The sequence below is a fragment of the Protopterus annectens genome, chromosome 16.part0, assembly GCF_019279795.1.
Source record: "Protopterus annectens isolate FY-2018-M chromosome 16.part0, PAN1.0, whole genome shotgun sequence".
NCBI lineage: Eukaryota > Metazoa > Chordata > Ceratodontiformes > Protopteridae > Protopterus > Protopterus annectens.
In genome coordinates, this window is record NC_056750.1 from 217,751,620 (window position 1) to 217,767,515 (window position 15,896).

The 15,896-nt window shown below is 34.3% G+C and overlaps 1 protein-coding gene across 1 annotated transcript in view; it reads right to left on the reverse strand.

The window, feature by feature from the left end:
- LOC122790558 (extracellular calcium-sensing receptor-like) overlaps positions 1-15,098 on the reverse strand; it is a 169,033-nt gene extending 153,935 nt beyond the window's left edge. The window contains exons 1-2 of the mRNA XM_044058102.1: positions 14,938-15,098; positions 1,303-1,489 (exon numbers count right to left, since the gene is read on the reverse strand). Coding sequence (XP_043914037.1) covers positions 1,303-1,489; positions 14,938-15,098 — 348 coding nt within the window. The remainder of the gene's footprint in view (positions 1-1,302; positions 1,490-14,937) is intronic.
- Positions 15,099-15,896: the final 798 nt, after the last annotated feature.

A 15,896-nucleotide genomic window follows, 5' to 3' on the forward strand; every position in this document is an offset into this window, starting at 1 on the left:
GCAAAAGAAAAAAATGATTCTAATTTTCATTTAGAAGACTTAAAATGGCATTACAACCCATTCAGAGTGCTATACAGAATTTTTCTGACCAATTTACTGATTTTGGTAAAACTTTAAAACAGATTAATGAAAGAATGGACATTCTTGAAAATAAGTATTTAGCCATAGAAATAAGAGCAGAATCTATTGAAAATGATGTAAAATCTAAAGATAATCTAATTGCTGATTTACAAGCTAAAGTTCTGGATTTGGAGGCAAGGAGCTGGAGAAATAACATAATAATTAGAGGATTGCCAGAATCTTATGAAAATCAAAACTTAATTTCAGTGACTAAACAAATATTTGAGGCTTTACTTAATTGTGAAACAAATACAAAAACTTTAACTGTAGAAAGAGCACACAGAGCCCTGCATGTTAGACAAGACTCTACTTCACCTCGGATTATATACACAAGGTTATTAAACTTTCAAGATACCCAGTGTATCTTAGAAGCAGCCAAAAGTAAAAAATATCTCATCTGGAATAAACATAAATTGACTTTTTTACAGGATTTACCAGCTCAAATAAAATTAAACAGACAAAAACTGTCTCCATTCTGTGCAGACCTGATTAAAAGGGGAATAAAATTTAGGATCCGTTATCCTAATACTCTTTCTTTCAACTATAATGGCAGGACTTATGTGTTCACAGACCCACAAGAAGCAAAAGACATATTCTTAAAAGTATTCAAGGCTCTTCCTGCTAATGACACACAAAAATAAAACTCATAATTATTGTAAGTGTATTTGATGCTTTAAGTTTGTGAGCTAACCTTTAATACTATGTCTTTTTTTCATAATATCGATTATATGACATAGCTTTGACAGGTGAAAAAATAATTCAGCTTTTCTGTATATGACACATGTGTTTTAATGTTTCTTGGAGTTGTCGCAAACTCACATATTAATATTCCAGTATGTTACGCCTTTACAATATACCAACATCAACTTGGCATTGTTTACATGAAAAAGTAATGTTTCTTCATCTAAGAATACATCAGCAGAATGGAGGGAATAATATCTGGTCTCTCGTGCTACGTAGAGTCACTAATCTTCACTGAATGCCTTGGTTTTGTCTCTGGAATTATTCACAAGCCTTTTACCTTGGTGTATACTCTCTGGATGTCACTAGCGACGCTAGGGTAATGCAATTATTTTTATCTGATCAGAATTGTGTTGCTCGTGCTGCATACTCTGTGGTCTGATGACAAGTCTTCGGAAAGAAAGCTGAAAAGGATGTAAACATTTGTTCGCGATTGTCTACTTGCACAGAATATGGTTTTCTTGTTCCACTGATATCCCGCATTTGAAGAACTGCTGATTTCATCCTTGGAAACTGTGTTTTGACTTCAGTAGCACTGTTTCTCGCAAGTAAGTGGCTTTCTTTCTTGTAAGTTGTGACAGTGCGCTTTACGTGATTCAGGAAGTCTTTTTCTCGTACTGGACTGGTACTACGTATGTGCGGAAGCATTTAAGCCTTTATAACTAACTTTTAAGCTAAAACACTATGTAATATAGATTGAAAACTTGTTTTTAGCTATAACTTTTACATGTAGTTGGCGCATAACAAATCTAATATTCAGGAGATAATTTATTTTACACATCTATTATCTACTAAGCGCTGACAACTTTAAATGCCATCTACAAGAATACTTATTGTGCTTAATATACTGCTGTTGGTATATTGGGCCAATTGCGAAAAATGTGGAATATTTTATTTTTATAATTTAAGTATATATTTTCTGTTAAAAATATATTTTCACTTGTATACTTTTAATGACAATACTGGAAGTGTTAGGGTGTAATATTACCCTATAGGGTTAGTTGAAGCCCTTGGTAATTATCACAGTATACATTAATGCATTTTCTCATATTATACTTACATGTATGATAAATATTAAAATATCATCCTACATATTATATTTATGTTATGTTAAAGAATATGAGACTCAGGTGATTTCAACGATATTGATTGACCTTTTACTAGACTTACTGATGTTCTAATTTCTAATTGGATTTTCATATACCTGTGTCATACAATTTGTTTTTAAAGATAGTAAAGATGATTAATCAGAGATACTCTGTTTAAAGGTTTTAGTAATACAAAGCAATATAGTGTATATTTGAATGTGAAGATTTTAAATTCTTAATTACATTAAACCTTTTTGATTATAGACATATTCGTATATTGCTGCACATACATGTATGATCTTTACATGTATATAAATATATTAATGTTGCACCAATTAAATCTTTATCCTACTAACATTTTACACCATAGATATATACTGTAGTACAAGATTAACTACATATATACTCTGGTCACAATTATATTTAAATTTACAGGAGTTTTTTGAGTACATTTTTGAATGGGGAATGTATATGTCGGGCATCTTGTTTTTGGATAGCTGTGTAAATATGTTTAGTTTTGTTAACCTGGTTATAGTCCTTTTTAGGACTTTACTTAAATTTTCTTCACATATGTATGTGATTTTGGTAACCAAGTTTTTAAATTGTATATGTAGTTATTTTCATCTTCCATTGGCAGATAGGTTTAGGTGGGTAGGCACTGGGGTAGGGAAGAGCAAAACTTATGAGGGTAGAGTTAACTTTGCATTGAAACATACACCTATAGGTATTATTTGTTATAATGAGACTAAATTTGGTTTAATTTCCACATTTATACTTTACTTAATCACAAACAATCTATATTTTAACATCTTCTTTAACAGACCTTTAATAATGATATGACTAATTTATTAATAATTGATTCCTGGAACGTAAGGGGGACCCAAAATAGAGATAAGAAATCCTTATTATATCATTTAATTTATAAATCACAAGCCAATATATGTTTTTTTGCAAGAAACACATATTCCTAGGGACGACTGGGACAAAGTAAAAAATAAAAAATGGATTAAGAAAATAATAGCTTCAGGGGACACTTCTAATTCTAGGGGGGTGGCTATTATAGTTAAGCAAAAATTCCAAGGAACTATTATTGAAGAAAAATATGACGATAAAGGTAGATGGTGCTATTTTACAGCTTTCATACATAATTTGGACAAACCACTACTGATACTAAATCTTTATGGCCCTTGTAGTGATCAACATACTTTTATATTTCAGATTTACAACATACTTTCATCATACAAAGATCACTTTGTTATTTTGGGAGGGGATTGGAATGCTGTAATTAACACAGTCATAAATCGTACAAGTTATTCCTCTTCATATAATCAGCAAGCATCCTTTGCTTTGGAGGACTTAATATTAGAATATAATCTTATAGACCCTCTACAACTCACTAAATACTCAAATAAAATTGATACTTATACCTATTATTCTAAATGTTATCATTCATGGTCTAGATTGGATTTTTTTCTTATTTCAAATTCCCTTTCACAGTTATTAATGGATTTCACTACTGACCCTAGATTTCTATCTGATCACTCTAGAATCTTAGTAAAATGAAATCTAAATTTTAACCTGAGTCATAAATTAAAAGAAATAACTGGACATTAAACAATAACTTGTTCTCTAATGAAGAAATTAGTAAAATGTATATAGAAATAATTCAGGAAATGGAAAATGAGTTAGATTCAACAGATATTCCCTATGATGTGCAGTGGGAGGCATGCAAAGCTAGGTTAAGGGGAATGTTTATTGGTAAGGCTGCATCTCTTAAAAAACAACTTAATAGTAAAGAAAGATGTTTAAAACTGAATATTCAATCTCTTGAAAATCAATATTGGCTAAATTCGGACCCCTCATATGAAAAGCAGATTATAGACTTACAAAAGGAACTTATTTTACTACATCAAAATAATCTTTCAATATTGGAGCAAAGATTATTAGCCACTTACTCAGAATGGGCCTAAATTCCTTCCAAAACCTTGGCAAGAATAATTAAGAAAAATTTTGAGAGATCTAAAATATCGCCCATACAATATAAAGATCAAATATATAGTACGGACAAGGAAGTTTTGCATCTCTTCTCATCACTTTATACAGAATTATATTCTAAATCTTCTAATTCTATAAATAATAGTCATATAAATAGTTTGTTAAGTTCCATAATATTTCCCATGTTAAATGAAAAACAGCAAAATACTCTTTCATCTCCTCTTACTCTTTTAGAAATTACAGAGTCAATTGATAGGCTAAAGATTGGCAAATCCCCGGGCCCTGATGATTTTACACCTAACTTTTTTAAATCCTTTAAAACAGTAATTGCTCCCTTTCTCCTTAAAGTATATAACTATATAATTATAAATGACATATCTGATCTACACTGGAACACTTCAAAAACTATACTAACTCTGAAAAATAGTAAAGATAAGACGGACCCCCGCAACTATAGACTGATTTCATTAATCAATGTAGATATTCAAGGCCCCTGAGCCAGAGGAAACCACAACCCAAGCTGCGGAAGCCCTTACAAATGCCTTCTATGAACACCTCCAGGACTGCATGGATCGGGCAATCCCAAATAAAACTAAGACTCTTTCCACAAAGGACAAATGTCCAGTCTGGTGGACCCCAGCCATTAACAAACTTTACAATAAGAGGAGAAAGCTATTACATGATAGAACAAAATCCATAAAAGGGAAGTCACCCCTGATCATTATTAGTAAAAAAATACGAGCACTCATAAAATCAACTAAGGCCAGTTTTGAGAGAAAGATTGCCATGGATTCAAAGGACAATCATAAGGCCTTTTTCAGCTATGTTAGGAACCTGGGTGGAAACTCCCAGATATGCTCAGAATTAGTCCAAAATGATACAAAAATCACTGAACCCACAGACATTGCCAACATACTGGCAGACAGGTTCAGTGCAAACTTCACCCCTCTCCCCTAAAGGAGAGATAACTATCCCAGCTGAGTGTAGCCTCCCGGACATCTCAAATGCGCAGGTGAAAGCTGCTCTCTCTAAAGCTAAAAACACAGCATCAATGGGACCGGATGGTATCCCCGGCTGTGTGCTACACGAGCTAAATGAGGAATTAAACCCGCACATAAGGCAGCTGTTTAATCTCAGCCTTACCACAGGATACGTGCCCAAGGAGTGGCGTACGGCAACTGTGGTCCCACTCCACAAAGGCGGCACCTCACGGACCCTGGTAATTACCGCCCCATAAGCTTAACAAGTCTAGTCTGCAAAGCTATGGAGAGGATCATAATGGAGCTCATAAACAAAGATATAGGGGACTTGCAGACATTGGACCTGACACAGTTTGGCTTTGTCAAGGGAAGATCATGCCTTTTGAACTTGGTCGACTTCTTCGAAACAGTCACCAAGGCCATTGATGAGGGAAAGGCAGTCCATACAGCCTACCTTGACCTTGCAAAGGCTTTCGACACAATACCCCACTCGGGTATTGTAAAAAAACTTACCAGCTTAAATGTAAACCCATATGCCACAAGATGGGTTGCAAACTGGCTTAAGGACAGAACCCACAGGGTTAGAGTTGCTGGTGCTGTGTCAGACTCCAAGCCGGTCACAAGTGGTGTCCCACAGGGCTCGGTCCTTGGCCCCCTATTGTTTGGCATCTACTTCTCAGAAGTACAGGCCAACATGGGAGGACTTTGGCTGACAAAGTTTGCAGACGACTGCAAACTGGGCTCCATAGTGGAAAGTGCATCGGACACGGATATCCTTCAGAAAGGACTCACGGAAACAGATAGCTGGTGCCAGAGCCATGGCCTGAAGTTAAACGCCAAAAAATGTATAGTCATACCCTTCGGGAAAAACAAGGTAACCCCAAGCTACCATATAGGTGGCAATGCACTAAGCACAGAAGAGGTTATCAGGGACCTGGGGACCCAGGTTGACAGTGGCCTTTCTTTTGACACTCACATTGCTAAAGTGGTTAGAAAGACCTTCTACATTGCCCACCTGATCATGAAGGGATTCACATCCAGATCTAGTGAGGTCATTGTTCCCTGTACTCTTCACTTATCAGACCAATGATCGAGTACAATGCCCCATTCGGGATTTATCTCACCCGACATCTGCAGCAATTGGAGAGACCCCAAAAGTTCCTCACCAAAAGGATAAAGGGACTCCAAAATCTGTCATATGCTGCCAGATTGAAGAAACTCCAGCTCTATTCAGTCGCATACCGTCTGCTCAGAGGTGACATGTGCCTGACATACAAGGCCATGTCCAACCCGGAATTAATGGACATGCTCCACCTCAAAAAATCTAAATCCACCAAAACCACTAGAGCAAGTGACTTAAACCTTAGCACGGATATAAATAGGACGTGCTGGAGGGATAGATTTATCACTCAGAGACTCCCTATGCTGTGGAATAAAATCCCGGTCCATGTGAGGCAGAGCACCTCACTGACTCTGTTCAAGAGAAATCTAGACCTGTGGATGGGAGATCGTAGGTTTACCCCGGGAATCATCTCTGTGTCACTGCTGGACAGAGGCACAACAAACTAATGGGCACAGTATTTTTTCATATAAGGGGTGGCGTAAGCCACAAAAATTTGGGCTAGGCTTATAAATGCCTTAGGGCAGATAGCCTAGTATAAACCTATGAACCTATGAACCTATATTAAGATTCTGTCTTCGATTCTTGCTAAGAGATTGGAAAATGTCCTTTCATCAATAATTTTGCCAGATCAGACAGGTTTTATGTCCCATAGACACATTTGGGAAAACACCTTGACCTTGGAATCTATTATACATCTTACAAAACATGATAATAACCCATTGTATGCACTGATCTTGGATGCATCAAATGCATTTGATAGAGTGTGTTGGAATTTTCTCCTTCAGACTATGTCGTGTTTTAATTTCCCCATTACATTTATAAATTTTATCAAAACTCTGTACAAAAAATCCTTTACTAGACTATATATTAACGGAATCACTTCAAGTCCTATAAAGCTGACTAATGGTACGAGACAGGGTTGTCCTTTATCTCCTTTTCTTTTTAACATATATTTGGAACCTTTACTTTTGTACATATCACAAAATACATTTCACAAAGTTCCTAGGATTCTTAACAATAATTTATTTTTCTCTGCCTTTGTGGATGACTTAGTTATATTCTTTCAAACTCCTCTCTCAGATTTTAAAAAGATTATGAATTCTATTGAGAAATTTTCTCTTGCATCGGACTATCACATTAATCCTCAAAAGACTCATATTTTTCCTTTGAATTATTTGGCTCATAAATCTTACTTATTCCCTGATTCTCATTTCCATATTACATACGGGGTTAAATATCTGGGTATTCATATGGAGCATAATAGCCTATCTTCATTTCAAAATAACTTATATAAATTATGGTCAACAATAATGCTAGATATGCGTAGATGGGAACTTTTGAATCTTTCACTTCTATCAAAAGCTACCATAATCAAAATGAATATCCTTCCTAAATATTTGTGCCAATTTAGTTCTTCAGATCAAATAATCCCGAAATCTTTTTTTGACAAAGTTAATAAAGAATTAGCTAAATTTTTGTGGTTCCCTAAGGCAGTTAGAATACCTTATTCTAAATTATCATCTTCCAAAGATAGGGGGGTTTAGGTTTGCCAAATTTTTATCTTTATTATTTAATTGTTTTGGCAAATAAACTTTTGTCCATTTCTAAAATGAATAACATTCACAATAATAATACATCTAATTGGGTTAGGATTTGGAATCAATATATTATATCCAAGAACATAAACCCTGATGCCTTTCCTTTCATATCTACTGATATCTTGAACACCCTCAAAGTCTCGATTTTCCTAAAACATAAGATCAATGCATTCCAGGAATTATTAAAACTAATCAAAATGGATAAGATTTCATATATACTTCAACCAATTCACCTGAACCCAAATTTTAAGCTGGATAATACATCATTTAACCTTTCAAATTATCCCTTATAAAAATATTAAGGTTTGGACATTTCTGAAATATAAAGACGTGTCCCTGGCTGAACTACGTAAGATTCTGAATGTCAACTTTACTTATACTACAATACTACGCCAAATAAGGGATGTGGTTATGAATAATCGCAATCTTATGATGCCAAGAGAACAAGATCTCAATAATTTAGAATTGATAATTAAAACATTATTACTACCTGAGAAAATGTTGTCAAAGTCTTATAATTTATTAACTAAATTAATACAAGATTCGTCATGTCTTTTCTCTAACTTTTGGGTTATTCATAACCCTCATTTAACAGACAACCAAAAACTTTTGGCCATTAGAAATACTCTGGAATACTCTCCTTTCAAGAATTTGGTTTATACCCAACTGATGATTAATAACAATGCTTATTATACTCCTTCCAAACTTAACAAATTTGACGTGAACAAGTCTCCATCATGTCCTTATTGCTCTTTTCCCAAAGCCGACCTTTTACACATTTTTTGGTATTGCCACTTTTCACATAAACTTTGGACTTCCTTGAAAGTAAGGTTACAGAAAATGGGGTACCATAAATCCACTTTATCATGGGAAATTGCAATCTTACACATTCCCATGATTCATCTCTCTAAATTGGATACTCATGTGCTGGTATTCATTTGTTCTCTTATTAAACTGTATATTACCAAAAACTGGCTTGATCGCACTAAATTAAATTGGAATGCTTTTAGAACAATGTCATATTTGTATATTTATGCACACAAAACTATTTGGAAGAGTCCTAAGAAAAGGGTTTTAAATAATAAAGTTTTAGAGAAGGTCCTCTTCATTATTAATAGTGATTAATAGTTATCATATTCAATGTCACAATACATTATGTGGATTTATTTACTCTCATACTTCACTTTCTCATTTTGGCTATAGTCTCATTTCATATTTTGATTCTTGGTTATCAATTGTATATATTGTATATATTGTTAGATATTGTTTTGCTCTCACCTTCATGAGTTGAAATGCATTATTACAAGGTGTATAAATTCAATCAACTCATATATGATAAGATTTATAATGTTTTGATGTTTTGTTTTGTTATGTCATACTTTATAAATCAATAAAAAGATTTTTGAGAAAAAAAATTACAACCACGCATTGTCAGCATTCATGGCATTCCAGGCAAGACATTTCATTCAGAACGGAATGTTGCAGAGAATGCCATGAATAAGCTGCGGTTGCGATAATACGTAAGTACCAAAGTCATTTTGAAGATACAGAGTTATTATTTTGATGAACAGGGAAAGTATATCCTTTTTGAAAAGTAATAATAACTTTAAATACTTATCAGAATTGTCTATTACTTACATTTACAGAAATGTCTATTAGTTATTCTCAATTTTAAGTACTGACTTTGAGTTTACCAAAAATTACCCTGACTTTCAGTTAAGGACTGATGACAGTTTTAGGGTTACTATTTAAAAATACAAGTTGTCAGATAAATGGGTCTATATTATAAAGCTGAAAGCTCTAAAGAGCGAATACAAGTACATCAAAATGTATTGAACGAAAATCAAAACACCAAACGTGTTTCTTTAAACAACAGCGCCATGCAGGTATAAGTAAATTATACACTTTTGCAGGGGGGCAAGCCCCCCACACCTCCCACACACCCTCCTACTTAAATATCCCAACTCTGAGACTGCACTACAGTGGGGAGAAGGATATATTTCCTTATTCCCAGGATCGCGCTGCTGGCCAAACAAATATGTTGAATTTTCTGATACGTCTTTCGCTATTTTTGTGCATCGCTCTTTATGTGTCAATGTACTTGTATTCACTCTTTAGAGCTTTCGGTTTTATAATACAGACCCAGATAAATATGTTCTATTAGCTGATTAAAGCAGAAAACTCTATTACTATTAAATTTTAATTTTGTACTTGCCACTTGGTAACATAAAATAAGAGCTATGATCCATATTTAAAATACTTCTATCACATCATGTACCAAATTAATTTCTGTATCATAAGTTATTCTTTCATTTGTCAAAAATTAATTGTAGTAATTAAAAATAATACATCAGTTTGTGTACCTTCTTGTCTTCAGAAGGTAGTTGTATGTAATATAAATATAATTTCACTAGCAAGTCCAGATAACATTTCAATCAAGAGTCACTAGTGTTCCATAACATAGCTACTAGTCACAACAATCACTCCATACATTTCCTTTCTGAGCCAAATGACCTGTTAAGTACCTTTGCAATGCAATAGTTAAAACTGCATTAAAAGAATTAAAATTTACAGTATGTATATGAGGTATTACAGAAACTTAATGCATTTTTGTTTCACTTATTAAGCCACCAAATTTGCAGTAGTAAAGCCCTTTCAAACTCTGCCTATATCCATAGCAAGTGACACTTTATAAATCTATGAATAAACTTCATGAAGATTTACTTATATGCTTATATATTCACCTGGGATTGTCTGCCTGCAGGTATGAGTTAATATGGACTTAGTATCTAGGTTCACTTAAACTCCATCTCACGTCACCCACAAGTAACAATTTACTAAGTTTATGAATAGACATCATGAAGTTTTACTCTTCCGCATGTATATTCCTCTGAGATTATCAGTATACGGTAAGTGAATAAGCAAAGTCATAATTTAAATTAATAGTGTTTAAGTAGACTCCAATGTATAGTAAAAAAAACCTTAGAAGAATATATTTTAGAAAACCAGGCAGTCAGTCTGTGTATTTCTTGCTAGATGTAATATATTTAAGAAAGTCATTGTAGCATGTGCTATAATTTGCCAATGACATCTCTTATTTTTAACTTCTCATGCTTATTTGTAGTGCATGCTCTAAAAAAATCTTGACTGCCTCCTTTCTCTGAAAGTATTCTGCATTATCTCATTCTAAGAGATTGTATAAAAAAGTATGCGTAAATAAATAAATAAATGAATAATACTATTTAAATTGCTGTAATCATTAGTATTGTTAGTATTGTTTTAAATACAGTACAATATTAAAATCTAAGCACTGTGGTTTAAACCGATTATTTAAAACTATATTATTAAGTGTGTGTGCCATTTAAATTGGTCTCTAGATCATATCACTCAACCTCCAAGAACAAGAAGTCCAGACAAGGGTACAATCATTGTGAGGAGAAAGGATCAAACACGCCAGCATTTTTCAGACATTGCACTTATAAGCTTAGTATACTGATAGAGTAGCAAGTTTTACAACAGCTAGACCCCTCTGAAGGGTACAAAGTGTAGAACCCGTCACCTACAATCTTTAGCCTTTAATGTTTTGCCGATGTATATAGAGGTCCTTCCTAAATATTGCTCTTAGAAGCATAGAAAGTTGACAGAATAACAATCTTTGCATTAGCATGTACAGATCTCAATGCTCAAATATTACTTACTAGCTTCAACCCTTAATGAATTTCTAATAAGAACAGAGATGCCTTCTAAATATTGCTCTTATAAGCTTAAAATGTTTATAGAATAACACGTTTTGCAATAACAAAAACCTTCAAAAGGGTACAAAGTCTAAAACCCAAATGTTTTCCTTCACTTATCGACATCTCCTCTTGAAGATTTGCCAGTAAAAAATATTCACTTTCTAAATATTTATTTATTTCTAAATATTGCTCTTAGAAACCTAAAATGCTGAAAGAATAACAAGTTTTGCACCAACATGAATCCTGGGAAGGGTACACAGATCAAAACTTAAATACCTACCAACCTCAATCTGCAACGGTTCAACCTCAATGAATTCAGAGACGCTTTTAACTATTACTCTTACAAGCTTAAAAAAGTTTATGAGGGTGGCCATGGTGGTGCGACAGCATTGTCACCTCACAGCAAGAGGTTGTCTGGTTTGATTCTTGCCTGGGGTGTCTCTATTCAAAGTCTGCATGCCCTTCATGTGGTCTCGTGGGGTTCCTCCAGGTGCTCCGGTTTCTTCCCACATTCCAAAGAAATACAGTATGTGGATTGGACACTAAATTTGATATGTGTGTGTGTGTGTGTGTGTGTGTGTGTGTGTGTGTGTGTGTGTGTGTGTGTGTGTGTGTGTGTGTGTGTGTGAGATTGAGTGGTACGAATGAACTACCATGGTAGGGCTAGCCACCAAGCAATGTAAACCTTTGCTCGAGATGATAGTCACTGTTGTGTAGTGACACTTTGACCCCGTGTGCAGAATGGAAAAAGGAATTGAGGATGGATGGAAGCTTACAAAGTTTATAAGATCGCAAGTTTTGCAAGAGCATAAATCCATCAAAAAGAACAATATCTGCCAAATGTTCATCATCACTTACAGACCTCACCCTTAATGATTGCGTAGAAAAGCAACAGCGATTCCTACATAAATCTCTTACAAACTTAACAATTCAATAACACAAGTCTTGCACTACCATGGACCCTCAGAAGGGTACATAGTCTAAAACCTTAACATCAGCTATTACTTGTCTGTCTTCATTTACTAACTTCATCTCATGATGAACTACTAATGGCCTGCCAAGAAACCACAATATAACAAAAAACCTGAAAGCTTGTGGGAAAACTCCAGACGATCAGCGATAATCCGCTTAGTTGAGAGGCTAACTAACATGCGGATTTGAATAAATCCATGAATCAGCTAAGTAAATCATTATCACTTTAATAAGGAAAAAGCTGTTATAACATTTAACCATACGAACTACAGCAGAACAGAGCCACCGTGCAGATCCTTGCACATTCGAAAGATCAGTAATTAAGTTTTTTTTTTTCTTAAAATAAATAAATAAATAAAAATAACAGTAGATGGAAGCTAACAGACTCAAATATGCTTGTGATCTCGGCGGGAAGCCGGGAATGATTTAAGTGAACTTTTTTAAAAAACATGTAACTTAACAGCTCGAGCATAAGGTAAATGAAACACCTTTTCTTGTCAGGGAAGTGGGAAATCTTTTACCTATGGGAACTAATACAAACAACTTTATCAAAATAACACACTGCACTGTCCATCTACATCCCACTGAAATCAATAGAAATAAAATAGAATATTATAGCAATAACCCACGCCTGGGTGTGGGTAATGCTGGATTTACCCACTGTTGGCGTGGCTTCGCCCTCGGGACCAAGCAAAGCCAACCGTGGGTAAATACAGCATTACCCACACCCAGAAGTGGGTTATTGCTATTATACCATGACATTATTTAAGAAAAGAAACTATTACTTTTCTTAAATAATGGCATAGTATAATGCCTGTCTACTGCCCTTCCGCAGATGTCTGGCATCCGCGGCAGACATCAGAGCTGTGGGCAAAAGCAACGGAGAAAGCAAGATCTCCTTTGCTTTTTTTTTTACTGTTTCGCTGTGTTAAATGGGTTTAACATAGCGAGACAGCTTTAAAATAAGCAACGGAGATGTCCGTTGCTTATTTTAAAACTGTCTCGCTATGTTAGACCCATTTAACATAGCGAACATAAAAAGCAACGGAGATCTTGCTTTCTCCGTTGCTTTTTTTTTAAAACCTGTCTCGCTATGTTAAATGGGTTTAGCATAGCAAGACAGCTTTAAAATAAGCAACGGAGATCTCCGTTGCTTATTTTAAAGCTGTCTCGCTATGTTAAACCCATTTAACATAGCGAGACAGTGTTTTAAAAGTAGAGTTATACTAATGGAAAAAAGTCCGGGCGACCGGACCTTTTTCCATTAGTATAACTCGATTTACAATGTGCACGCTGGCCAATCAGCGTGCACGTTTTGGGGGGGGTCATGGTATAATATAAATGTCTTGTTAATAAATAAATAAAAGGAAGCCACACCAGAGTTTAACAGAAAAACAACTACAGAAAGAAGTAAGCCTCGAATAATTTCAAGGGCTTCAAAACAAACCCCCTCCCCTTTATGTTCTTCTTGAAATAAAAACATACAAGTTCTACACATTTTAAGCAAATTACAGCTGTAAGTCTAGAGCAAAGCTCTAGATACACTATTTCTAAAAAGTCCACATAATATGGCATGCTTATCTCTGTCAAACAGTCCTTTAGAGAGGCAGAAGGACCCAATGATAAACGATATTACTTGTTATTATCCCTTTCCATCGTTTTCCCTTTTTTTCCCTTTTTAGAAAAAACATCATAAATTAAAAAGCTATACCTGTAGAATCTAAGCAGCATATCAACATTAATATAGTACATAGACGAAAGAAAAATGAATTAAAATTCAGTTACCTTATTTGTTATCTGAGCGTGTGTTTCATTGGAGAAAATCAGTTGTATATGTGATAACAGTAAGAACTTTTTTTTTTGAGGGATTAACAGTACAAGAAGAGATGTTTTAAATTATTTAAAAGGAATGTAAAGACATAACAAAACTGTATTTTCCTTCAATTTCTTCTTTTTCTTCGCTTCAACAATTTTCCAGCCATTCTTCTCTGCCTGTCTCTTCATTGAACCGGAGCTCCAATCCATACCTTTAGACAGTTTTAAAATGTTGCTAGATGCCAAAAAAAAAAAAAGAAATAGCTTAATCCAGTGTATCAAATATCTTGATTCCTTCAAGGAGAAAAACCTTAAGTCTTTCTGGAAATAGTAAATGAGTTTTTATTTATTTCTTTTTTTAACTACTTTATTATAGGCATAAATTATTTTCTTCACGAAATAACTGTAGAAGAATAATCATTGTCAAATCTTATTTATTGATCCTTATATTTGTCAGGAAAATTTGACCAAACAGTCCTTAAGACAAGTTCTTTATCTTGAGAAGAGAAAAAAATTACTATTACAGATCTTAGTTTGTTGTTTGGTTTGGTGGTAAATAAAGTAACTAATAGGGACCTGTGTGCTCTTTCATTTCCAAATGAAAGGGATTCAGGTAACTTCAGGATGTCAGAAATCCATGTTGTAAGGAAATTCACCATGTTATCACCTTCAGATTTCTCTGGAAGAGTATAGATGTGAAGATTATTTATTCAAAATCTGTTTTCAAGATCATCTATTTTCCATAACAGAGAAATATTTTGTTTTAACAGAAATTCTTCTTGTTCTTCTTCTTCAGTAACTCTTCCCACTGTATCATTCAATGATTCATCGGTGCTGCTGATCTGAGGTTTCTGATGTAAGACAATCTCTTGTAGTTGTTCAATCTGTTTTTTACGCTCTTCTTTGAAAGTGTCTGGTATATTGTCCATTTTGCCTATTTTTATCAATAGATCATGTATACTGCTGAGTAAAGATTGCATTTCTTTCTTGAAGGGCATGCCTTGAGAGTTGTTTTTAGAATAACTCATACTGAAGAACTGACAGAGTCTTTTAACTTGTAAATGACAGGAATATGATAAAAAATAGTTTGGAAACAAAATATATACTTCAAGGATCTTTAGTAGGTATTATATCACAAAAATAGGGTCTAAAATCTTAAGTAGAAGAAAGTTCATGTCAGAAATATATTTAAGATAGGAGAGCAAAGAAAGAGTGCTGCTAGCCTTACACCATCTTGACCATGTCCCGTGTCTTATCCAGCTGTTCATCTTTGACTTCAAAAATCTCCTTTCCTTATCACACAGGTTAACTTCAAATTAACCACCTTGCCATTACAACTGCCCACCTCTTTCAAATAAATAATGGTAGACAGACTCTGGCATGCTTGTACATTTTTTAATTTATTTGTAAATGTTTGATAGATTGCTTTAGCTGACAATGCAGTTACTTGCACAAGCTCATCATGACTTTTTTCACCAATCCACATGTTTTTTTGGGCTGTTCATTTGCTCAGAACTCCTTGTTTTTGATTTATGGTTTTAAAATCTTTGCAACAATGTAATTATTACTAAAAAGACTAATTTTATGGAAATTATTTTAATTTGGAAACTATAGCCATGTCTATATTTTCTGAGACCAAGTTCTACAACAATCTTCTAAGACCATGTTTAAAGAATGATTTATTCTCACTCTCTGAGCCTGACATTATTCATCACTGGTCACAATAT